The 23,568-nt window shown below is 47.6% G+C and overlaps 1 protein-coding gene across 2 annotated transcripts in view; it reads right to left on the bottom strand.

Moving 5' to 3' along the window:
* Positions 1–752: 752 nt before the first annotated feature.
* DPYSL2 (dihydropyrimidinase like 2) overlaps positions 753–23,568 on the bottom strand; it is a 129,661-nt gene continuing 106,845 nt past the window's right edge. For both annotated transcript variants that reach the window (XM_044766853.2, XM_044766854.2), the window contains exons 8-14: positions 21,935–22,055; positions 13,013–13,169; positions 12,402–12,543; positions 9,143–9,313; positions 5,285–5,464; positions 4,561–4,726; positions 753–3,268 (exon numbers count right to left, since the gene is read on the bottom strand). In XM_044766853.2, coding sequence (XP_044622788.2) covers positions 3,177–3,268; positions 4,561–4,726; positions 5,285–5,464; positions 9,143–9,313; positions 12,402–12,543; positions 13,013–13,169; positions 21,935–22,055 — 1,029 coding nt within the window. In that variant the 3' untranslated portion in view covers positions 753–3,176. The remainder of the gene's footprint in view (positions 3,269–4,560; positions 4,727–5,284; positions 5,465–9,142; positions 9,314–12,401; positions 12,544–13,012; positions 13,170–21,934; positions 22,056–23,568) is intronic.

Here is a 23,568-nt window from a genome sequence, read left to right on the forward strand (position 1 = left end):
ATAAAAGCTTGGTATAGCGTATGTTTTTGTAAATCACCTCAGATCTTGTTTGGACAGGGCTGGCAGAAAACAAAAAGAGAAAGGAACTGAAAAAGACCATCATCTGCTTGTTGGGCCCGGGAGCCCCAAGTGCAGATCATCCTCACTCAGTGTTTTCAGAACCAGTGGCACTGGTGCATGTTAACAAGATGACTGTGGGAACCAAGCTTCCAGTCTGCTGGGGCTGGCGTGGCCCTCGCTCCTGTGGGCCTTGCTCCTGTGGGCCTTCTTGGCACTTGCGTGGGGATGGAAGAACATGTGCTTTATGTTCTGGTGTCGTGACAGCTCCCTGACTGAGCTCTGGATGCAGGTCAACACACCTCAGTCTCTTATCTTCAGGACCCCTGTAGTTTGCAGGTTCTCCAGGGTCAACAAGCTGCAAGGATGCAGGAACCCAGAGAGGTCCTCAGACTAACCTATACGGTCCCACCCACTCCCACTTCCAACTCATGTTTGCAGCTTGATAGTGGAGGCTGGCGTGGCCTCTCTAGGATGGAGTCCATGGATTTCTGACACTCAGCTCTGCCATGCAGAGCTCTGCTCAGAACTGGACCTCAGCGGCGTGGACATAACAGCATGTAGCGAAATCTCTTAAATGGGTGGAGTCACCAAGACGAGGCCCAAGGCGCCCGCTAAAGCTCCAGGAAGGAAAGTCCCGATGGAGGGGGGGGTCAGGCAGCTCCCTCCTTGAACAACTCAACACAGACACACCCTGAAACAACCACATTTTGCTTTATTAGGCGTTCCATGGTAATATAACACAGAGTTTTTAAGGAATAAACACGAGACTTGTTTTTTTACCATAATTATTTTGCCATTAAGACAGTGGTTACAAAAAAAAGGTACTCTTCTGGCTACACACATTATCAGCTTTTGCACTGAAAGTTCCTCCACTCATGGGTCACAATCACAATTCCAAGGATTAAAAACCATCTATTATTGAATCCTACGCTGTTTGAGAGCATCAAGTCACTGCAGTTACTCAGTTCTGAGACACTGTCAATTTATTTTAGCATTTACATATGACATTCATTGAACAGACACACAGAGCAAGCCCACAGGGAAACATGCTTACACAGCCTGCGGAAATCTTCAGCTTTTAAGTTGTGTTAAGAGAACAATCCAAAAACCGAAATGACCATGACCAGTACAGGAAAAACAGGAAGACTCAAGTGAATACTGAGGAGCTGCAAGTGTTTCTTAGAATTGAAACAAAAAATTTTTTTTTCCAACTTGTTCAAATTTCCTTGAAGTGCAGGTGAGAAAAAAAAAAGCAAATATATTAAGTTAACCAATTATTTTTTAAAAGTGCAATTTACTTTTAAAATAACAAATAAACAACAACAACAACAAAAAATAACCCCAACCATAACCCCAAAGGCAGAACATGTGGAGAGAAGAGTATAGTGACGGGCTGACCTACGTTTTTAGGTTACACTTTACAAAAGCAGATTTGGTTTAATCAAAGCCTGCGAACGTGACATTGCTTAGAAGTTGTAAACATGTCTGGAAGGAAACGCAACACAGATCAGCAAAGGCAGGGACGGGCAGAAAGGCAGCTGTGGGAGGGTCTCTGAGACAGGAGAGGCGGGGATGTAGATACAGGATAACCTGCGGCATCCTAGGGGCCACACGTCTGGTTTGTAAGGTTTTCTCCCCACAATAGCTCCAACGTGTGTATCACTCATTAAGTAGATTTTTCCTCTTGCAAAGTAAAATGGACTTTAAGTCAAATTTCCCCAGGATTTTCTGAGTTTAGAAGGCCTGCCTATATTGCATGATGTCTTTGGAAATGATTGGATAGAAAAAAAAATTTTTCCCCGAAGTGAGAAGTCCTAGTGTGTTCTGGAATCCCCAAAGATACCTAGCTGGGAACTGGCAGGGCCTCAGGGCCAGACTCCCACTAGCTCAATATCTCTGAGCTGGTGGCTGGCTTGAAGCTGGTTGGGTCACTTGGGTTTGGGGCTCAATTTACAGATCTGATCATGCCTTTAGCCAGTCAGCATTGCATGGAGGAAAAAAACTCTCACGTCCTGTAGCCTCAGCCTTCTTTAACATCTCGGCACGGTCTGAGGTCCTACTCTGGGCCCACGTGTGAGGGTGTGGGTGAGTAACTCGGCCCTTCCCTGAACCTGGGAAGCGTCTGCAACTCAAACACATGTCCTCGTGGTGGCGGGTGGGTAGCACCAGGCTTACATGGACTAGCGTTATCCCCGCAGTCGCGATGCCAAAGTTCACATGCTTCCAGGCAGGTTCTTAGGGCCGCAGTAAAATGGTAGACCCGGATAGCTAAGAAGTCAACACGGGAAGGAGAGAAAAACACCGTCTCAGAGACAAGGGCTGCAGGAGGCACAAAGAAAGAGACAGACATGTGAAAATATTCATGAATGAAGAAGCTAGAGAGAGAGAGCAGAAAAGAAGAGAGGAGAAGAGAGTCCTCAAAAGATTTAATCTGCAGCAAAATCTAGGCCAAAAAGAAAACCTGCCCTTGTTATCAACAGTTGACCCAGAAGACTACGGAACGATGATGTGGACATTTTGGAGCCTCTCAGGAGGCACATGATGAGTTTGCCAACCAGCCTGAATCAGCTTGGTGGTTACATAATTGCATCATTAGGATGTCCAGTTCAAACCCCTTGTATTAATATTGAATTAGGCTTTCCAATTTAGTATTAAAAAAAAACCTCTCCCCAGTCCCCCACCCACCCTTCCCCAGCCCCACAAAGAAAACTTTTTTAAAAATTTAAAAAGAAAAAGGCAGCTCTGGGCAATTCACTTTATCTTCCCCACCATGAAAAGGAAGATGATAACAAGTACAACAGAGGCTGGCGATGAGAAACACCCTCGTTGTGATTTGCTTTGTTTCGCATGTCTGAGTGTTGGATGCAGTTCCATGTGTGGGGTTGGTGAATAGACCTGGGTGTGATATTTGTAGATGTGTAGGGAAATAGGTGAGCAAAATCAGTGACTCCGGGTGAGGGACGGAGTGCAGGGCCCGAGAGGGTGCCCCCCCCCCCCCGTGAACTGGCTGCCCCACAGTAACTATCACAGGCTCTTAAAAAAAAAAAAAGGAAGGAAGTCTCAGAATGTCCTCAGGTGTCCCATCCCCCATGCCCAGGTGGGCTGCGGCCGGCAGTCTAGCCCAGGCTGGTGATGTTGGCACGGCCACCAGGGGGAGCCACGATGCGCTGGGTGGTGCGGCGGGGGATGTTGTCGTCGATCTGGGCACCTGGAGAGGAGAGAGGGGCGAGGGTCACAGACGCGGCCACAAGAATTCCTGCTCTAAACCCGAATGACACAGCTCGGCTGAGGGGAAAAGGACCAGGCCCATTCTTCGTCCTTCTCTCAAAACCTCACTGAAAGCTTAAACAAAGAAAGGGACAGGCCTCAAGTAGCCAAAGAATCACAGACTGCATAGAGCAATCCTCACAGATGCTGGTCGGATCCAGTACTTGAAAAAGCACAACCACGTATAGAACAACACTGCACTTCAGGCTCTGGACTGACTCGGACCACATCCTGTCCCTATTCTCATTAGTCAAAGTGAGTGTGGCTTCTTGGAAGGTGCAGCCCTGTCTGGCATTCTGTTCCCCAAGAGCCCAGATCCACTGTGTGAGCAGAAGCAGGACTAAGGATGCCTCCTTATATCTGAACGGCCTGGTGAGATAAGACAGCACAGACATTTGTATTATTCACTTTACTTTATGACAAAACTAAGGTTCGTTACTTTTAAATTTTGTGGTAATCCCTTTACGGCATATATGGTAACTTTCTCAAAACCAGTATATGTGACAAGAAAAAAACATCTATCTGCTTAACTGTTTCTTGAACACGCCATAAAAATCTGGATGTGTATCTGGCACAGGGAGCGGGGAAAGTGGAAGGTTTTCAGTCATGGGCTAAATGGAAGGAACTTGCAGGTAAGGGAGCTCTAAAGTCTGGACCGTTTCCTCTCCCCTCCCCGACATTACGAATTTTATCCAAGCAAATATCTAAAATGATCACACGGCTCTATTCTAGGCACTTGGCGTGTCTAGGAACTCGTGTAATCCTCACAAGCAGCCCATGAGGTAGCTACTGTTATACCCATTCCACAGACGAGGAGAGTGAGGCACAGCCAGCATCTGGGCTACAAAGTTAAGCTGTTCAAAGTCCAGACTCCACGAGCTGAACTACCACATTACACTGCCTGGGTGGGGGGGGGAAAGGAGTCTTGAAATACCACAACCTCCTGTTTATGATGGACGTAACACATTGAAAAACTGTCTCCTAATACACCAGGTATTACACAGTGTCTGCAACATGACATTATACGTGATGTCAACCCATGTTGAGATTCTGAAACCCAGCTGGCCATTTGCCGTGAATTACATCTCCGGTGGTGTTAGTATTTCCCACTTTGGGAAGAATGGGAGTCCCATTCGTCTCTGCTTCTGCTGCTTCTACAAAAGTGATTCTAGACTCACCAGCGCCACCGAGCATGGCCCTGCAGAAGTGGGCCCAACCAAATCATAACCTTACCAGACAAGCTGAATCCAGACTGGTGCAGGTTCCGGACAGGTGGGGCCTGCTGCTTGGCAGGAGATGTCTTAGCGGAGGAGGCTGGAGTGACTGTCTTGGGTGTCACAGACACCTCGCACACAGGTCCGTCATACAGGCCGCGAGGGACCCCTCTCAGCTCTGCCAGCTGCAAAACACAAGAGCCCCTAGACTCAGGCGCATTCACAGAGGACGCCTCCCCAGCAACCCTCCTGATGGGGAAGGAAGAGAGATCGGGACAGGCTGTGAGATGTGAGGATGGAGGGCTCTCCTCAGGACAGGTACTGTTCACCATGCCCTGAATACACTGTACATTTTCCATGCTCATGACATTCTCTCTACCGAATTCCCTTGTCTCCCTTCTCTGACTTGTCAAACTCCTACTTAAACTTCAAAACCCAACTCAAAATGCTCTCTCCCCTTGACACTTTCCCCCATGACTCCACAGGAGTGGTTCTCTCCTCTGAACCTCTCTGCACACTCCTCAACACAGGACATACTGCAGTTTCACTTCATTCTGGCTGGTTACGGACAGGCCTGACTCCTCCGCGGGTATTCTGAACTCCAGGAATAAAAAGACCACGTTTCCCTTATTCCTGAATCCTCCATACTCACCTCAATATTCTGACTCAAAGTGCTTAGTAAGTGTTTATGGAACTGAACTTAATCCATGATAAAAACAATTCCTAAGATCAGAGCTACTCACCCTGCTCCTTGCCTTGATACGCTTGTAAACAAAATCAGGGAAGGGCTTCCGGGGGACGTAGCGCCCAGAGCCTTCAGTGACATGAAGGGTGCCGTCTTCCAGGACAATCTTCCCCTGGCTGATGACCACCAGTGGAGAGCCGCGGCACTCCATGCCTTCAAAGATGTTGTACTCGAGAGACTAGTGGAAGGGAGCACAGTGCGCTTTAGAACAGGCCCTGCCAGCCCGGCCAGGTCTCATCAGCCTGGAAGCACCCACTGCGATATCATGCACCCACGAGAAAGGCCCAGGGAGGAGGTCCTGTCCCAACTGGGTGCCCCAGCGGGCGCTTCATCGCTACATCTTAATTTCCCTGTCTAGAATGTGGAATAGTCTTTTCCTACTTCTCAAAAATTTGGGGGGGGGGGAATAATTGAACAGAAAAACTGTACGGAAAAGTCTGAGAGTTTGCAAATGCTACACAAATATAGAGAGAATAATTCCTTGTATTAACAGTGACTTTGTTCTCACAAACTCAAGCTCCAATCAGATTAAAATCCAAAGGCCTTCTCTGACCGAGTTCTAAATTTAATCTCGAAATGGACCATGCATGAGTAACCTTTCCCTCTGGCTTGCTTGGTTTTCCAATCTGTTAGCGATGTGGTTAAACTGAAGTCCCGAAATGAAAGGACTGTGGTAACCTAAGAGACACGCCTTCGATAAAATGTTTGAGGGTTAGTTAATTCCATCTGTCTCCCTCGCAAGGCTTATGTGAAGAGGACAACACGGAAAAAAAGCATCCTGCATGTGCAGACCACCACGAGAATCCTGTCGGCTCTGAAACGACCTTTGAAAGGGTGGGCACCGTCCTTTCAGGGCTGCATCAAGTGTATCTTTTCCATGTCATTACACAGTTAATGGTCTATACTCTAAGAAGCTCTTCTTGTGCCCTACTGGAGTAACAGAGGCAACCCCGGACATGGTGCCATTTGCCTTGGGTTCACATCTCAGGTCTGCGACTGGACAGTTGTGTGACTTTACTCAAGTCCTTAACACTCCCGAGTCTCAGCTTCCTCATTAGAAGGGAATAAGGCCCACTTCACAGGACTAATGCCAGGACCACACAAAATAAAATGAACACAAGCATCTGGCACGCTACTCAGCACACAGCAGGCATTTAAGAAAACATTCATTTGTTCACTGTGTTTTTATTGCACTTTCTCAACAAGTCTGCAAGCTCTTTAGCGTCAGACATCATAAGATGCACATATTGAATTTGTTGCCTGTAAATGACTGATGACAAGCACCCAGCAGAGCTGTGGGCCATCTCCCAGTTTTTGAAAAGTGGAAGAACCAGTTCATGACTCTAAGTGACAACATTAATAAGTGCAACAGTCAGGTCGCAGATCAGGGTGTTTGGAACCTACCCTGTGTCAAACCAGGAGGCAGCGACGCTTCCTGGCTCACCAGGTGTAGACATTTTAACCTACATCCACAAGGCTCCCTAAAATTACTCATCTGGCTGGATGCCTGGAAATCCACGCAGAGGCTTAGCAACAGGGTTGTCAATAAGTCAGCTAAACGCTCCAAATTAAAGCTAATTAGCCCGTGGTAGGAAACACTATATTACACGTGGAAAGCCTCCTATTTGTATTCTCCGGATGATGAATGCTGCACAGGCATGTTTAATGGTGGCTCCTTCAAACAGAGAAGGACGGAAAAGAGGCACTTCTGGAAGTCAACGTTTCCCACATGGGTTGCCTGGAGGTAAGGGTAGGTCAGTGCTATTGCTCTGGACAGGTTCCAGGTGGAATGTCTAGAGGCAGAATCTGTCTTCTCAAATCATCTCTCCTTCACATCCTCTCTCTGCCATATTAAGAGCTCCAAATGCCAGCTCCCTGGCAGGGTCATCTGCAGCTCAAACAGAGTCCAGTTCGCCCTTCATCTTACCTCTGGGGACGGGACTCTGCACGGGAGGGGAAGCATTTTCTCCATCTAAGCCTGACCAAGAGGCTGCACACACAGTCTGGCAGGGAAGAGCCCTGCACAATTTTGGGTTCTAATTCTGGCTCTACCGCAAAATAGCTATGTAACGTTAGACTGGTCACTTAAGCTCTCTAACCTCTGTTTATTTATCTTCCCAATTGGGATAATAACACCATCCGTTTATTGAGAAGGCCAAATGAAAGAGTAAATGGGACCGTAATGTTAAACGCTTATGAAGAGGTAGGTTCACTAGGCAGGACTCTAGGACCCCTGCCCATAAAGAAGCCATTCTGGACCCCCAAGAAGTTGTGATCTAAATTACAAAACAGTGTGGCTGTAAGGCTATGCTGCAAAGCTAAGCCAGCCAGTGGGGAAGGAGGAAAAAAGTCACCTATCAATGCTGAGCACTGGGCAGCCTTCCCAGAAGGCACCCACAGATGCCAGCAGAAGCTCGAGGGGAGCCCCGCAGCCCAAGTACCTCTGCCCTAAGGGGAGAGAGTGGGATCCGGCCATGGGCTCAGGGCTGCCCTGGGGGGACGCCAGAGCCCACCCCTGCTCTGTCATGGCGCTCTGGGGAGGTGTCAGAACTTGCTGGCTGAGGCTATCTAGGATGGGCAGTCTAGAATTAGACTCCTACTGAGCCATCATTCAATTTAGAACTTTTTCTAGAATATTCTCTTCAGTCATTAAGAATTCACTTCAAAATTCATGAGTTTCTGGCATAAAATACTTCTGTCCTATGCCCATTTCTTTTCCAAAGCTCTCCCTTTGTCCATGTTTCTACAATATTTTATTTGTTTATACATATACACGCAAACATATACAAATACACACACAATTTGTGTGTGTGTGTCTGTGTGTGTGTGAGAGAGAGGAAGACTGGCCCTGAGCTACCATCTGTTGCCAATCTTCCTCTTTTTTTGCTTGAGGAAGACTGTCACTGAACTAACATCTGTCCGGTCTTCCTCTGTCTTTTTTTTATGTGGGATGCTGCCAAAGCATGGCTTGATGAACAGTGCTGGGTCCATGCCTAGGATCCAAACCTGTAACGCTGGGCCACTGAAGCGGAGCATGCGAACTTAACCACTAAGCCACTGGGTCAGCCCAACACACACAATTTCTTATATGAAGAACCACTGGTATCTAACACTTCTGCCTAATGCCCATGGACCTCACAGAATCACAGGACTCAGAGACCTTGTCTAAACCCCTCATCCTCAGCTGAGGAGTCTGGGATGTGACGAAGTCCCTTGCCCAGGGTCCCATTAATGAGACGGGACATCCCCAAGCTCTGCAGTCTAGACCGAGAGGCAAGAGATACCTCAAAACTGCAGATTCTAAAATCATGATCAGAACCGGCTGCTGGGGGCATTTCTCCTATTTGGGGAAAAGTCAAAGTCAATTCGTTCTTTTAGGACAATAAGAGCATCTGTCATTTAGGTTTCTTACAGCAACACTGACATGAGAAAATAGCGGCTTAAAATAACAAGAGTGCCCAGTGGGCATCTCAGGAGTGGACATTTGAAGGTTTTATTTAGATTGCTTGTACCAAGTGCAGCCATGAGAGGTGGTGGATGAAACCATTAACATGGAATGGTGCCTGACTTCTAGAAGCTTCTGATGTCCAGGTATGACTTTGGAGACTTGGAAGGTCTATAGATAGAGACCTCTATCTATCTATACAGAGGCCACGGTATTCCAAACTGACCTCACTAAAGAAAAAGAAATAGCTACCTTTTTCTCAGCACATTGCAAGCTATAACAGACCCTGGGGAAAAGTTCATTCCTATCACAGTGAGTTCTCTTCATAAATCCTGGGGATTCTCCTCGCCTCTGTCTCTTTCTGTGACTGTCATTAGTTTGGATTGTGTCCGCATGGTTAGCAGGCCTTACGCTGTTGTGGGTCTTGGCAGAGATGGTTTTAATGCTGTCGGGGTCCCAGATGACCAGGTCAGCATCGGATCCCACAGCAATGCGGCCTTTCCGGGGGTAAAGGTTGAAGACTTTGGCTGCATTGGTGCTGGTCACGGCCACAAACTGGTTCTCGTCCATCTTCCCAGTGACCTGAGAGCATAACACACACACACAAGCACACCAAACGCAGGTTAAAAAGTTGAAGGACAGAACACTACTTAGAGATAAAAAGGAATAAACTTCTGATACAACAACTAGATGAATGTTAAGGGCATCATGCTGAGTGAAAAAGCCAATCTGAAAAGGTCACATACTGTATGATTTCATTTATATTATAACATTCTCCAAATAAAAAAGTTAAAGAGATGGAGAAGATTCCTCCAGGAGTTAGGGGTGCTTGTGACTATGAAGGGGCAGCATGAGGGGGTCTTTGTGGTGACAGAGGAGATCTGTATCTCGACTGCAGTGGTGGTTACATGAATCTGTGTGACAAAATGACATAGAACTATACGCACACATTGCACCATTGTCAACCTCCAGGTTTTGATATCACATGATAATTATGTAAGATGTGACCATGGGGGAAACGGGCGAAGGGTACACAGGACCCCTCAGGCCTCTATTTGCAACTTCCCCTGACTCTATCATTATCTCAAAGAGAAAAGTTAGAAAAAAATTTGAAGGAGCTACAGTGTCTCCTCAGGAAATATCATTTGACTTGAATGGTCGCCCTTGTCAAAAATTCAGGCGCAGGCTTAGGCTTCCGGTCTACTCAACCCAGTCCAGCTTTCTGTGGCAAGCCACAGATGCCCATGCTGCCTCCTCACGTCCATCCCTGCACTTTCTCGTCTCCACCACTTGTGTTCCACTTCCCTTTAAGCACAGAATTTGAGGAAATGAGCGTGTATCTCTGGGTTAGGAAACCCGCTCTAAAGCCAGTAGAAAAATGGGCAAAGGAAATAAGCCGGTACTAAGAGAAAGAGGAAAATACAAATGGCCAACAAGTGTATGAAAAAAATATTCACTCTAATAAGCAATAGAAGAAATTAAACATAAAACAACGAGATACAAAATTCACTAATGAAATCAGCAATACTTTTGGCTTTTTTGATGATAATACCAAATTGAACCTGGTAGAAGAAACTGGGGAAAGTCATACACTGCTGGCAGCATATAAATTGGTACAATCTTTCTAGAAGGAAACTTGACAATATATATTACAAAAGCCTTAAAAATACAGACCCTTTCACTCAGCAATACCACTTCTAGAAATTTCTTCTACAAGCATAATTAAAGATGTATCCAATGATGTGTTTACAAGGATGTTCAACCCAGTAAAAAAATCAGAAACAACACAAATCTTCAACTGAAGAATTTCAAATGAATTATAGTTCAGCACTAAGACTGAATAGTCTGCTATTAAAAACCAAGTTTTTCAATTTTATATAAGAATGTGGAGACTCTTCATGATATATTGTTTTTTTTTATCTTTAACCTTTTATTTTTTTATATTAATGTTATGATAGATTACAACCTTGTGAGATTTCAGTTGTACATTATTGTTAGTCATGTTGTGGGTACACCTCTTCCCCTTTGTGCCCTCCCCCCACCCCCCCTTTTCCCTGGTAACCACCGATCAGATGTCTTTGTCAATATGTTAACTTCCACCTATGAGTGGAGTCATATAGAGTTCGTCTTTCTCTGACTGGCTTATTTCGCTTAACATAATACCCTCGAGGTCCATCCACGTTGCTGCGAATGGGCCAATTTTGTCTTTTTTTATGGCTGAGTAGTATTCCATTGTGTATATATACCACATCTTCTTTATCCAATCATCAGTTTCTGGGCATGTAGGTTGGTTCCACATCTTGGCTACTGTAAATAATGCTGTGATGAACATAGGGGTGCAACGGACTCTTGAGATTTCTGATATCAGGTTCTTAGGATAGATACCCAGTAATGGGATGGCTGGGTCATAGGGTATTTCTATTTTTAACTTTTTGAGAAATCTCCATACTGTTTTCCATAGTGGCTGTACCAGTTTGCATTCCCACCAACAGTGTATGAGGGTTCCTTTTTCTCCACAACCTCTCCAACATTTGTCGCTCTTGGTTTTGGATGTTTTTGCCAATCTAACGGGTGTAAGGTGATATCTTAGTGTAGTTTTGATTTGCATTTCCCTGATGATTAGCGATGATGAACATCTTTTCATGTGTCTATTGGCCATATTTATATCTTCTTTTAAGAAATGTCTGTTCATGTCCTCTGCCCATTTTTTGATCGGGTTGTTTGTTTTTTTGTTGTTAAGCCGTGTGAGTTCTTTGTATATTATGGAGATTAATCCTTTGTCGGATAAGTGGCTTGTAAATATTTTTTCCCAATTAGTGAGTTGTTTTTTTGTTTCAATTCTGTTTTCCCTTGCCTTGAAGAAGCTCTTTAGTCTGATGAAGTCCCATTTGTTTATTCTTTCTATTGTTTCCCTCAACTGAGGAGTTATCATGATATATTGTTTTTAAAAACAGGCCACAATGTTTGTATGATGCCGATGTTATTTACACACTCACACATCATACACACATGGGCACTCTTGCACTGGCGAAAAATGGAAAGACATTTGCCAAAATGTTAATTGTAGTTCTATCTGAAAGATGGTGCTATGAGTGATTTTTATTTACTTCCTTATTCTTTTTGGAATAAGAACATATTGTTTATATAATCTAAAAGATCCATTAAGAAACAGAAAACCTGTTCTGTTATTATGTTTTAAAACACTGAAAATGAAAACGCACAAAGATCCCCTACATGTCGGTGTATGTTCACAGCTAGCCTGCCAGAAGCCTGTGGTGTGCAGAAGTGCCAGGCCCAGAGGGCCCAAAATGACAGTTTTGAGGAAATTGAGTCTTTTTCCAAGAGCAGAAGGTTAAGTGAGAAAGTCACCAGGTTGCTAAGGAAGCTTTTTCCTGAGCGATCAAAAAAGTCATATTTTAAACACTGTCTTCCTTTCAGTCTCCACTGATCCACAGATGATAATGATAAGAAATACATATGTAACATTTAAGAGGAAATGACCTATAAGGAGTGGTCTTGGATTTCCAAACTTAACAAATATTGTCACTCAAGTACGAGCTTCTAGAATTTTCTCAACTGCCATTTCAAGGCCTAAATGAGACCACGGCCCTCAGCTGAGGAGGCAGGGGACAGCTGAGGCCAGCACATGAGCGAGACCACTGCTCCTTACCACAGCCTTATCCCAGATGACGGACATCCGCTCCTCGGTGCCATTGGTGCCTTCAGGGATCAGGGTGAAGTTGTCCTTCCCCACAGCCTTCTGGGCAGTGTTGAAAGTACAATGGGCGCTGCCCGTGACCTGGAGATCTCCACTGGAAGGAAAACAGAAGACTGGCTTTTAACGAATCTTCGACTTCAAATCACCCTCGAACATACTTTTTTAATGTGCCAGGCCACTGAAAGTCTTTGCAATAGCCTATCCTCCCCTCAGGAGATAGGAAATTTGGGAAGACATGAAATGATACCAAAGCTTCTTTTTAATGCTGTGTATCTAACTCTACTGTGTGAGGTATCTGACAGGTGACACTGCCCCACAGTGGAATCCTTGATACTCCATGCATCCCCTCTGGGTGCCTTTCAAGATGGCCCAGGTTTTCGTCTGGAATTCCCCCCAGAACAGCATCAGAGTGATAATCTCCTGTTCCCGTTTAGCAATCCCAGTGTGGAGAACAAGGCTGTCTCTGCAAGCCTGCTTTCGCCCACCACGGTGTACCCCGTCAGGTCGCTCTGGTCTGAGCAACGACTGAGAATGGAAAGTGAGAACAAGTCGCCAAGACTCACCAGGACAGCAAGGAGTTCAGAAAGTCCGGAGTGGTGGGGTCGGGGCTCAGGGGTGGGGAGGTGACGAAAGCAGCAGCCTTGGCCCAGTTCTTGCTCCAGTAGTGGGAGCCATCAGTCCCCAGGCTGGCGGTGATGGGCTCACCATACACTACAGTTCCTGAGAAACACAACAACAAAGCTGGATACGGTAGAAGGGGGGAGGCAGGAAACCACTGCTGCTGGAGTCACACCCTGGCCAGCAGCACGCCAAGTGCTCCCAACATCCCTTCAAAGAGGACACCAGCCCAGCTCACAGGTGAGGAAACCGACGCTTGCGGAGGTCAAACACCTCAGGCAGTCAAAGTCACCGATCTAACAGGTGCTCCCTAAGATTTCACCTTTGGCCCCTGCTCCTTTAACTCAACACATTCTCCCTATGTGATCCCAAAAATTCTACCTCCTTTCCTGCAGATTCCCAAACCTTTCCCAATCTCCAGCTCAGACTGCCTTCAAGCACCCCATCCCAAGTGGCATCTAGACTGATTTTGGGGTGATCCATTGGACCTCAAACTTAACCTTGCTGTTCACCAAACACTCTGCCTACTGTCCCAGCATGCCCCAGTCCCCCTGCAGCATCTGGCTCTGGCTACGGTGCTGAGAGGGGAAATTAGACGTGTCATCAGCAGACTGAAGCATCTGGGAGCAAGTACACAGCGCTCCGCCAGCCCTGGTGGTCTAGTGGTTAAGATTCGGTGCTCTCACCACTGCAGCCCAGGATCGTCTCCTGGTCAGAGAACCACACTACTCATCTACTGGTTGTCCTATTGTGGTGGCTGCATGTTACTGTGATGCTGAAAGCTATGCCACTAGGATTTTAAGTACCAGTAGGGTCACCCATGGTGGACAGGGTTCAGCAGAGCTTCCAGACTAAGACAGACCAGGAAGAAGGACTTGGCCACCCACTTCCCAAAAAATTGGCCATGAAAACTCTATGAATAGCAGCGAAGCATTGTCTGATATAGTGCTGGGAGGTGAGAAGATGGTGCAGGAGGACCGGGCAGGGTTCTGCTCTGCCATCCATAGGGCCGCTAGGAGTTGGAATTGACCCCACGGCACTAACAACAAAACACGCCCTCCAAATCCGCCCAAGAGACAGTCTGGATCCCTGAGTCACCACCTGAAGGGAGCTGCCCTTGAGGGTCAGACTCATAGCAGACTTTGTAAGAGTGAGAAATAAAGGACTCTGCACAGTTACACTGCTGAGATCTCAGAGTTTCCAGAAGCCTAGTCTAACTTAATACATTGTCAAGAAAGAATGTCAATTCCCTGATGCTACAATCATGTTCTCTTTTCCATCCATTCACGTGCAAACCAGAATGCTGGGAATCATTTCTACCCATCGAATCCAGTGCTTTAACGCCTTAAATACATCCTTTCCTTTCCTCTCCACATACCTTCCCTTAAATCAGGACTCCGGCATTTCTCCCCAGCTCATCCCAGCAGAGCCTCACCAACAGAGTTTAGATTTATTTTTGCTTTCCCAACCCTGGATTCATTCTCCGTGACACTTCCAGAAAGATCTTCCTAAAACGCAGCCTTCCCATGCCATTCTCTTGCATAGAATGCCCCCAAGGAGCCCTTCTGCCTTCGAGGATAGACAAAAACCTCTCACTGAAGCATCGGATGGCCTTCGTTATCTGGGTTCACATCAAAGCCCATCTTTTCTTTACCAGTGCCCAAAACTCAATCCCGTCCTCCACGCCAATAATCCAATAATAACCCAGTTTTGAATTTTTTGATTCTCCATTTGACGGAGATACCCTGAAAAAAATGAATCTGCCTGCACACGGTAGGCACTCAATAAATATGTGTTAAATTAATTAAAGGGTGTACTATTTCATTAATTAAAGGCAAGAGAGCCGGAAATGGATCTCAGGCCAGCCTTCAACCACCAGGAATTCACCTCTCCTCACCTCCTCCCATCGCAGGGCTAACCCCCTACCCTACAGGGGTCTTGCCAAGTGTTCCCTTTTCTCCAAACACAGGGCCCTCAGGGCCAAACCCTTCTCAGTCAGGAATGTCTCCTTTCCTCTCCACAGCCTTTTCTGAGGCCTTATCTCTTGATAATATACCACAACACCCTCTTTGCTGCAGTCTCTGCTCTGAGAGCTGGCTCCTCCTCCTGTCCCCTCCAGCCTCAGGAATTTCACAAAGGAGTTGCTGTTCAGCCAGGGAGTGTCAGGGGCCACAGCAGGCAGCTCACTTGAGGAAATCAGTAACAATCCCCAGTAGGAGGGAGGGTTCCAGAACCCAGGGGAAGCCTCACCCAGAAGGAATCCCCCAGGGAAAAAAGGGCCAATGTTCAGAATGGCCTGGAAGGTCCCCTGGGTTCCTGACCTACTCAAAGGTTCCCAGGCAGGATTTGGTCCCCAGGAGCCCGCTGGGCAGCTGCACAAACCACTCAGCTCATCCCAAAGTGGAAAAACACTGCGTAATAAGAAGGCCTTGGCTGCTAGCGAGGCTGTTTACGAAACGCACATGGCTGAGCAGGAGCCAGCGCTGGGCCCTGGGCTCTCACAGGAACTCTGGCTCCAGGCTGCTGGTTTGAGCATCAGAGGGAACTGGCTGAGCTGAGCACAGCTCTCCAACCCAGCCAGGTCTGGAGGTCCTGCTGGTTATTGTCTGGGCACAAAGGTGAGGTTTGTGCAAGTCACTAGGAAAACAAAGGACCTATAACCCTGAAGGTTTCCTGGTTTTGTCGACATGAAAAAGTTCAAGAGAGCAGAACTGCTCTGAGGAAAAGGGATGCTTGTCGGTCTTTGAAAATCCGGGGAAGCATCGTTTCCTGATTTTCCTGTCACTTGTTACTGCTCATCCTCCCCCTGACTCTGCTCTTCAGTCCTGCCTCCAGAAACTTGAGTACAAAGAGGGCCGGTTCCTGGAACATGTCCTGAATCGCACAAGGGTGAGTGCCCGTGACCACAGCCTTATCTCCCGTGAAATACAACACAGACTGGGATGGGGAACCTGGGACTCAGGAGCTAGGTCCTGCTCCCCGTGTGCACAGGAACCTGCATCTCACCACAAGGGATGAACTCGGCCTTCAGCCTCTGAAAACCCAGAAGTGGATCGGAGCTTCAAGGCCACTGATCAGACTTGCCTCCTCAGACCAAGGCTGAGCCAGGACTCCTGAGCCGGGGCCAAGCTGACACAGGAGCACCTGGAGAAGGAGGGGGCATCTCGCACCTCACAGCTCAACTCCGCTTTGCCCTGTTCAGCTTCCAAGGGATTCAGATGTCCTTGCTGTCTTCTGGTTTCTTTCTTTTCCTCAGCCCCCAAAGGCAGGGCAGGAGTTAAGCTGTCCTGTAGATAGCTTCCACCTCCAGAGGAGTGTGGGTCCACAGGTGGGGGCTCTGCCGCCGGCACCAAGGCCTGGCCTCCCCAGGGCACCTCTCTCCATTTGATAAACACTGCACCCGAGGGAGCCATGCATGAGCTTCTGGATGGCATTCAGGCCACAGACACTGCTGAACTGCATGCCAGAAACAATTACTACTAATAATAATAAACCACGAAAATAGGCTTAATTGGCCTTTGCACACTCCTCCAAACACACTGCTGACGCTTTCTTGGCAGCAGTTGGCCCTTTAGGATTTTATTCTCCAGGGAAAGTCTAAACTGAAGGATGTGACCCGGGCCAGCCTTTGGCAGGCTCCCTCGGGTGGTGGGGACTGCAGGGGCCTTGGGGTGGGGTTTATTCACCATGGGCCTGGGGCCCGAGTGCACACAGGAAGAAGAAATGGAAGGCTGGGCTTTCGACATGTTTGACAGCTCCCGGCTCTGACGGTTAGTCATTTCCCATGAACGAGAAGCAGGAGGACAAATCCTGAGTAGAAACAATGCAAAATCATGTATATATACTTCAAACCACAGCCGCAAAAGCACAGGGAAAAGCCGACTGGGGGAGCACACGCACATACACACACCACTCTCCCTCTCCTCTCAGAGCCCATGCCAGAAGCCATCAGCCTGGGGTCTATCCGTGGATCCTCGCGTCAGATTTCGGTACTGAGGGTTGTTCTAGAGGAACAGAATCTTCAAGTTTCCTGAATTGGTCCTGGGGTTTCTGTAACAGTCTTTCTAATCGGAATTAAACGGCACCAATGACTCTTTCCCATTAGTAAAGAGGGCGCCGACTGTCTATGCAAAATACCCCCACTGGACACTCCTGATCAAACGCTTAAAGAGGCAGAGTTCTGGGTGACTGTATTTGATGCCTTAGCACATTTTTGTCAAACTGAGTAGAGCAAGATTGGCTAGTTGTTCCTAATTAACGTTGGACAAAGTAGGGAAAGAAAAGGATGGGTTCAGGGATTCAAATTCCCAGCTCAAGCTCCACATAAATGACCCGAAAGTTTGTGTCTGCCCTGAAGGAGCTCCTTATTTCCTGTAGCCTCAGAACCAAACTACCTCAAAACCGAGCCCAGAGTCCCCTCCCGCAAGCAGCTAAATTACAGCAACTGAATTCCCAACCTCGCAAAGTGTCTGCCATTCAAGTGAGGGCACCAACAGGGAAGGAATCCCGCCTCCAGACAGCCTTCTGACTCGAGCTGCAACGTCACCTCTTCCCTGAGTCTCCTGCAGATTTCAGACTTGCCATTGCCCACAACTGTGAGCCAATTCCTTACAATCTTGTGTGTGTGTGTGTGTGTGTGTGTGTGTGTGTGTGTGTGTGTAGGTTCTGTTTCTCTAGAGAGCCGTGACCACCAGAGATTTCGGTGAGATTTTAGGATATTCACAGCCCAACCCATGTGCCACTCTCTGGGTTCAATGCTGCTAGGCTGTACTTTAGTTTAACACTAAGGATTCATCCCCAGGTTGGGGAGGTCCTCACAGGCCCTGTGACCATGTGCTTCTCATTATGCTCAAGCCATTCTCCTTGACCCACAGGGCATAGGAAGTCTTGTCTCAGGTTTGGGTTCCCAGGGCTTAACACCCCTCAGTAGCCACAAATGTTCTGAATATTTCTGCATCTGACTTACAGGGTTGGGGTGGGAGGAGGATGGAGAAGGATGTCCACCAGGTGAGGTCATCAGGCACTGCCTGCATGTCACCATTCAAATACGGGAGGTGGCAGCGGCAGCAAGTGGACAAAACACAGTTTGAGGGAGCCCGTTCTAGTGACACCCCTGTATTAAGACTCTAGTGGAAAGAGAGATGGCCAGGAATCTGGAACTATGGGTTCTATTTCTCACAGGCTGGATGATGTGGGGCAAGATGTTCAATTTCCACATTTTAGTTCCTCTTCCATGACAAGACCCTACTAAATAGACCAATGTCTAAGTTCTTTTGATGAGTCAAAATTGCCCAGAGTATTCTGGTCCTGGCTGTGTCTTCATTTCCCTCTCTGCAGAATGGGGTTGATGATGCTGCCCTGCCGAATGGCACAGAACCGGACAGCATGTGTAACGCTCTCTTGGGGAAGACCGCACGCAGTTGTGTTGGGTCAAGCAGGCATGTGAAAATGGTTCTCATTTACATTTTATCTCACATCTTCACTTACCTAAACACCTCCTTGTCTTAGAGTTAGGACCTGCAGGTCTCTGGGTGGGCAGGCACATGGGGATCAATAAGAGGAGAGGCTACTGCTCCTGCCATTGATAGGAAGATAATTTTCAACAGCTCACATTTGTAGAGACAGGTTCACTTCTCTTACACAGCCTGACCCTCTGAGACGGGGTGGGGTGGGGGTGCATGTCTGTAAACAGGGGCGTCTCCCTCTGAGCTCTAACCTTGGTTGGCTTGCTCCTCTTCCACAACACTGACCATTTCCCATTGTGACTTCCTGCTCGTGTGACCCTCCCCTGCTAGTGAAGGAGCTAACTGAAGGCTGGGACCATTTCTGGTCTCCAGCACAAAGGCCTGAAGTATCACCTAGTAAAAGTTCGTTGAATGAATGAATCTCTCCACTTTACAGAGGAGGAAATGGAGCAGCAGAGTTGGCAGCGTCCCACACTTGCCTCCAGGGACCAGAAGAACCCACCTGAAGTAGAAAAGCAATCCTTAGCAGAAAACCTTTGAGCTAAGTTAGCAGGCATGTTTGCTGTGCTTTTCTAACCAGCACAAAGTTAAACCTTCACTCTTTCCCCATGATAACAGGAGGTAACATTGTTATACGATACATCTTTACAGGCATTCTCTCAGTTAAGCAGCAGCATCATCCTGTGAGATGAGTCACTATGACAATCCTCCCCTTGCAGATGGGAAAAGGAGACCTAGAGATGGTAAGTAACCCGCCCAGTATCACATGCTAGTGCATCGTGGAGCTGGATTTGATCCAGGACAGGATACTGATCCCAGAGCACAAACGCTGGATACAGCCTTATACTGGTTTTCTTCTTGGTCGGTGGGGAATGCTTGCCTCTGTATTATCCCTAACTCTGCTGGGTGTCGGACTTTGGTTTCTACCAGGTTTGTTGAGGAACTAAACCCAAAGAGATACCAGAAAGGAGATGGTCACAGCGTTTCCCATATTAAAATAATCTCAAAGCATGAAGGTAAGTCAGATATTAATGTGGATACTGGTGGCCTGAAGTCCGATGCCCGAGGATCAATACCCAATTCCACTCTTCACGAGCTCTGAGCTTCAGTTTACTCAGCTGCGAAGTAAAAAAAAGTACAAAAATTCCTGCCCAGGCCACCTCCCAACGTTGTTATGAAGTTCCAACGAGATGGAGAGAGCCTTCACAACCTAGAAGCAAGCTTGGATTTCTCATCCTTGCTCATTAGCACTCAAATGCACCGGAAATTCCCTTCTGGCAGCTCAGGCTTTCAAGGACTAAAGGGCCACAGTTTGAATGCAAAAGGCACGCTGGGAACCACAATGCCGGCACAGTTAAGACTCACACCCAGAAGGTTCTGGAACGAATAGGCTGATATAGTCCCATCTTAGTGCTCAGCCCCCAATACACATACAGGGTCAAAGTCAGAAAGACAACAGAGGGCCCTCAGGCACTGAGCCACAGAGTTTTAGAGCAGCAGTGGACTCTGATAGCATACTCCAGCTCTGCATCTTCAAATGAGAAACCTGCAGCACAGAAGGGAGAAGGCGCCCAGCACTACAGGCAGACGGCCAGAGCCCAGCGCTCAGACGGGGCTAGCTAGCGCCACCTGCCCTGGACCGAGGTCTGCTAGAGGCTGCACTCCTCCATCCTCCAATGTGGACAAAGGAGAGTCTGAACTGGGAAACAAGGCCTCAGTTTCTAAATTACGTTAAACTGAAAGTTTAATTATATTAAAATTACATTAAAATGTTTTCTTAACTTTTTGTTTCTTATTATCATCTGGGTATGGTATGGTTGCTAAAATAAATCAAATAAGCTAAGCCCTTACTTCCCCTTTTCAGACCCTGCCAACTTCCCCTTGCTCCACGGAAAGAGCAATTCTGTGATTAGGGTTGGGTGCTGAGGCTGATTCCTATATTGCAAATGTGTGCCTGGGTAATAACGGGCCCAGGTGAGGGAGGGTCACCGAGAGTAATCATCCACAATGTCTCTTAGAAGCACAGCTCAAAGCTGATTCTGAGTGGATGACGTTATTTTAATGGTGAATGTTCCTTTATTTCAAAAAGGCAATTCCTTCTAGCTGCCAGCAGAGGGCAGGTCTCAAGATGGGAATGCAGCAACCATTTGATGCAAAGCTTAAGGACAGAGGCCCCACAAGAGCTCCAAAGAACAGGGGCCGGGAAATGCTGGGTCCGTCTGGAAGCCATCATCTCCTGGGACAAGCTGACTCAGTGGTCACTGAGCAATTTGTTCTAAGTCTTGCGTGAAGTCACCCAACAGTGAAAAAATCCTGCAGTCCTCCTTATCCATGTGGATCACATCCCGCAGAGAATCAGAAACAGAACCACGGAGGTCAAACTGCTCCCTTATTGACAGAGAAAGACAGAGAGAAAGAGATGAAAGGATAGAGAGAGAATGCGAGAGAGAGAGACCAAGAAAGAGGTACAGAGACCAGGAGAAAGCTAGACAGAAATCAAGAGAGAAATGGTGACACAGAGATGGAGAGAAAATCGGAGCAAGAAATAAAGACAAATGGCGGCAGAGAGATGGAGAGATACAGGGAGGAAAAAGGGTGGGGGAGCACAATGAGGAGAGAGGAAGGAAGAAAGCAGGGAGGGAGGGCGCTTTTATGATGTTCATGTTCACATCAGGCCAAGATCCACCCCCAGAGTCAACTGTACACTATCAGGCTACACTCTCAAGCACAGAACAGGTGGTGTGATTATCCAAACTCATAGCCAAGGCAGGTTACAAGAGGGCTCTGCTGCATTCATTATGGGTAAGACGCTCCTCAGAACATCCCCTCGAAGCAGCACTGGAAGCTGTACTTAGTAGATTAGTTTCCAAGAACCTTCTCGATGGACTCCCTAGTAATAACAGAGAGCCAGCCTCAGCTCAGAATATATCATTAGAATTTACAGGAAGTGACCAGGAGAGCAGGACACAAGGGAGTCTGGGGCAAAATCCCCCGCCCCACGCCCCCACGAGACGCTCTTATTTACCCCAGGTGGAAATCACTACCAGCCACCGAGAGGAAACACATTTTGCAACAGAACATTCCCCAGGATTCTGTGGCAGATGGCAACTGATGTCATCTGTGTATGTGCCTAGTTTATTTAGACTGCATCAAATTAAACCCACCTTTTTTATAGAAGGGAGGCAGGAGGGAAACGTGTCCGCCCACCCACTGTTTGCCGGGCGGCTCTAAATCGATACTAACAAGGCCACAGCGGTGAAACAGGGAGAAACTGGAGCTCCCTGCCCTGCTCAGCTGTAATTAGGTTAATGCTGGAACATGATGAAAGCCGCCCACTTGGCTTGAGGGCCTGGAAAAGGAGCCTCCCAACCCTGCCGCAGTCAAACAGGCGGTGGCACTCACCCTTTTTCCGGGCCTGAGCGATGACTTCGGCTGCGCTCTTGCTCATCACCTTGGTGATGTAGAGGGGGCAGTTGGTCTGATTGGCGATGGTGATCGAACGATTCACAGCTTCAGCCTCAACCTACAGAAGAGCATCTGAACATCAGAACTGCGCCCACTCCATCAACCCGTCTCTACCCTCCACCACCGAGAGAGGCCAAGATGGATGAGAGACCACTGTGTCTTCAAGGTCCTTCCCTGAGTGGCACTGCAGGAGGGAGATGTGACTTGCCCAGTGTCACTCAATATTGATTCTTCGAAATGATGAGGCAATTCCCTCCCAGCCCTTCTGAGTGGTTCTCAAAGTGTGGTCAGCAGGCCTGGGCGTCTGTAAGAAACGCAGATTCTCACACCCTTCCCCAGATCCATAGGATCAGTAACTCTGGGGGGTGGGACCCAGAAATGTGGGTCTTCACAACTCTGTGGGGTTTTCACACTTGCTAATGGTTGAGAACCAACATGCACGGAAACTTAGTGCTCCCAATTCGGTGCAACCATTCCTGCTGCACAGTCCAGTCAAGACATTGAGGGATGCAATGTTTGTGCCGGGCTTCTGTCCGATGCCCACAAATGAAGCCAGCATCGCCCGAGGAACAATGCGACCTCACAGGGCTCCGGGAATGGAGCAGGCAGCGTTTGTGTGAACCAAAGGCCCTCTGTGTATAAACATGGCCAGGCACAGACTGGTACGACCCTCGGCACGAGAGGGGAGGTTGCTCTGATTAATAATCTGATTCTTTAAACCTGATGCTTCAGTGAATGATATTTCAAGATCCCAAGTGATTACTGCTAAACATGCGCTCAGGTGAGACTACTCAGATCAACTTATATCTTACAGAGGAACCAGCAGGGTGGGTTTAGAATGGGCCACTGAAGGAGCAGACGAACCCGTGCAACGAGAGAGCTCAAGCAGCCTTTTGCTCCCTCCCAAACCCTGGCAAAAGGCTGTGGCTTCAGCTCCTCGAGGCAAGGGGCTGGGTCTTACTCAGTTTTTTGTATCCTTCAAGCCCCACCTTCAGTAGCTCCCAACGTCGAGCCCAGTACACAGCAGGTGCACAAAAATGTTTACTGATCAAATAAATGACTTCATTTCGTGTTAAAGGTTAAAGGCAGGCTGTTCCATAAAGAGCTGCTATTTTCCACAAGAAATGACCGCGCTCCTAACTGAATCATCCTAGCTGCCCGAGTCTCTCCAGGAGCTTGGCCAAGAGCTGAAGTTCTATAATTGCATTAACTGGTAATCTAATTTAATAAACCAAGACAACTTCACTCACATTTGGCCTTTCAGGCATCAAATATGTGAAGAGAGATGTCTAGAAATCTAAGGGCAAATCAAATGGCTCTTGAAAAAGCTCATTAAACTTTCAAATGTTTTTAATTCCTGGAATAGCTGACCGATCGGCCCTCCCTCCCCTTGGCTCCAGTTACAGCAGAAGCGCCTCTGGCCCGAGCAGCACCGAGGAGGGACGTCCTGGGTCTTGGCGGTCACCTCAAGAGTCCACAGAGAGAAGTGTGAAAAGGACGTCCCAGGAACCCTCACCGCTTCCCACGGGTGCAGGTGACCACCCAAGGTGCCGTCCCCACCAAGAGCCCAT

The sequence above is a fragment of the Equus asinus genome, chromosome 3 (genome assembly GCF_041296235.1).
Source record: "Equus asinus isolate D_3611 breed Donkey chromosome 3, EquAss-T2T_v2, whole genome shotgun sequence".
NCBI lineage: Eukaryota > Metazoa > Chordata > Mammalia > Perissodactyla > Equidae > Equus > Equus asinus.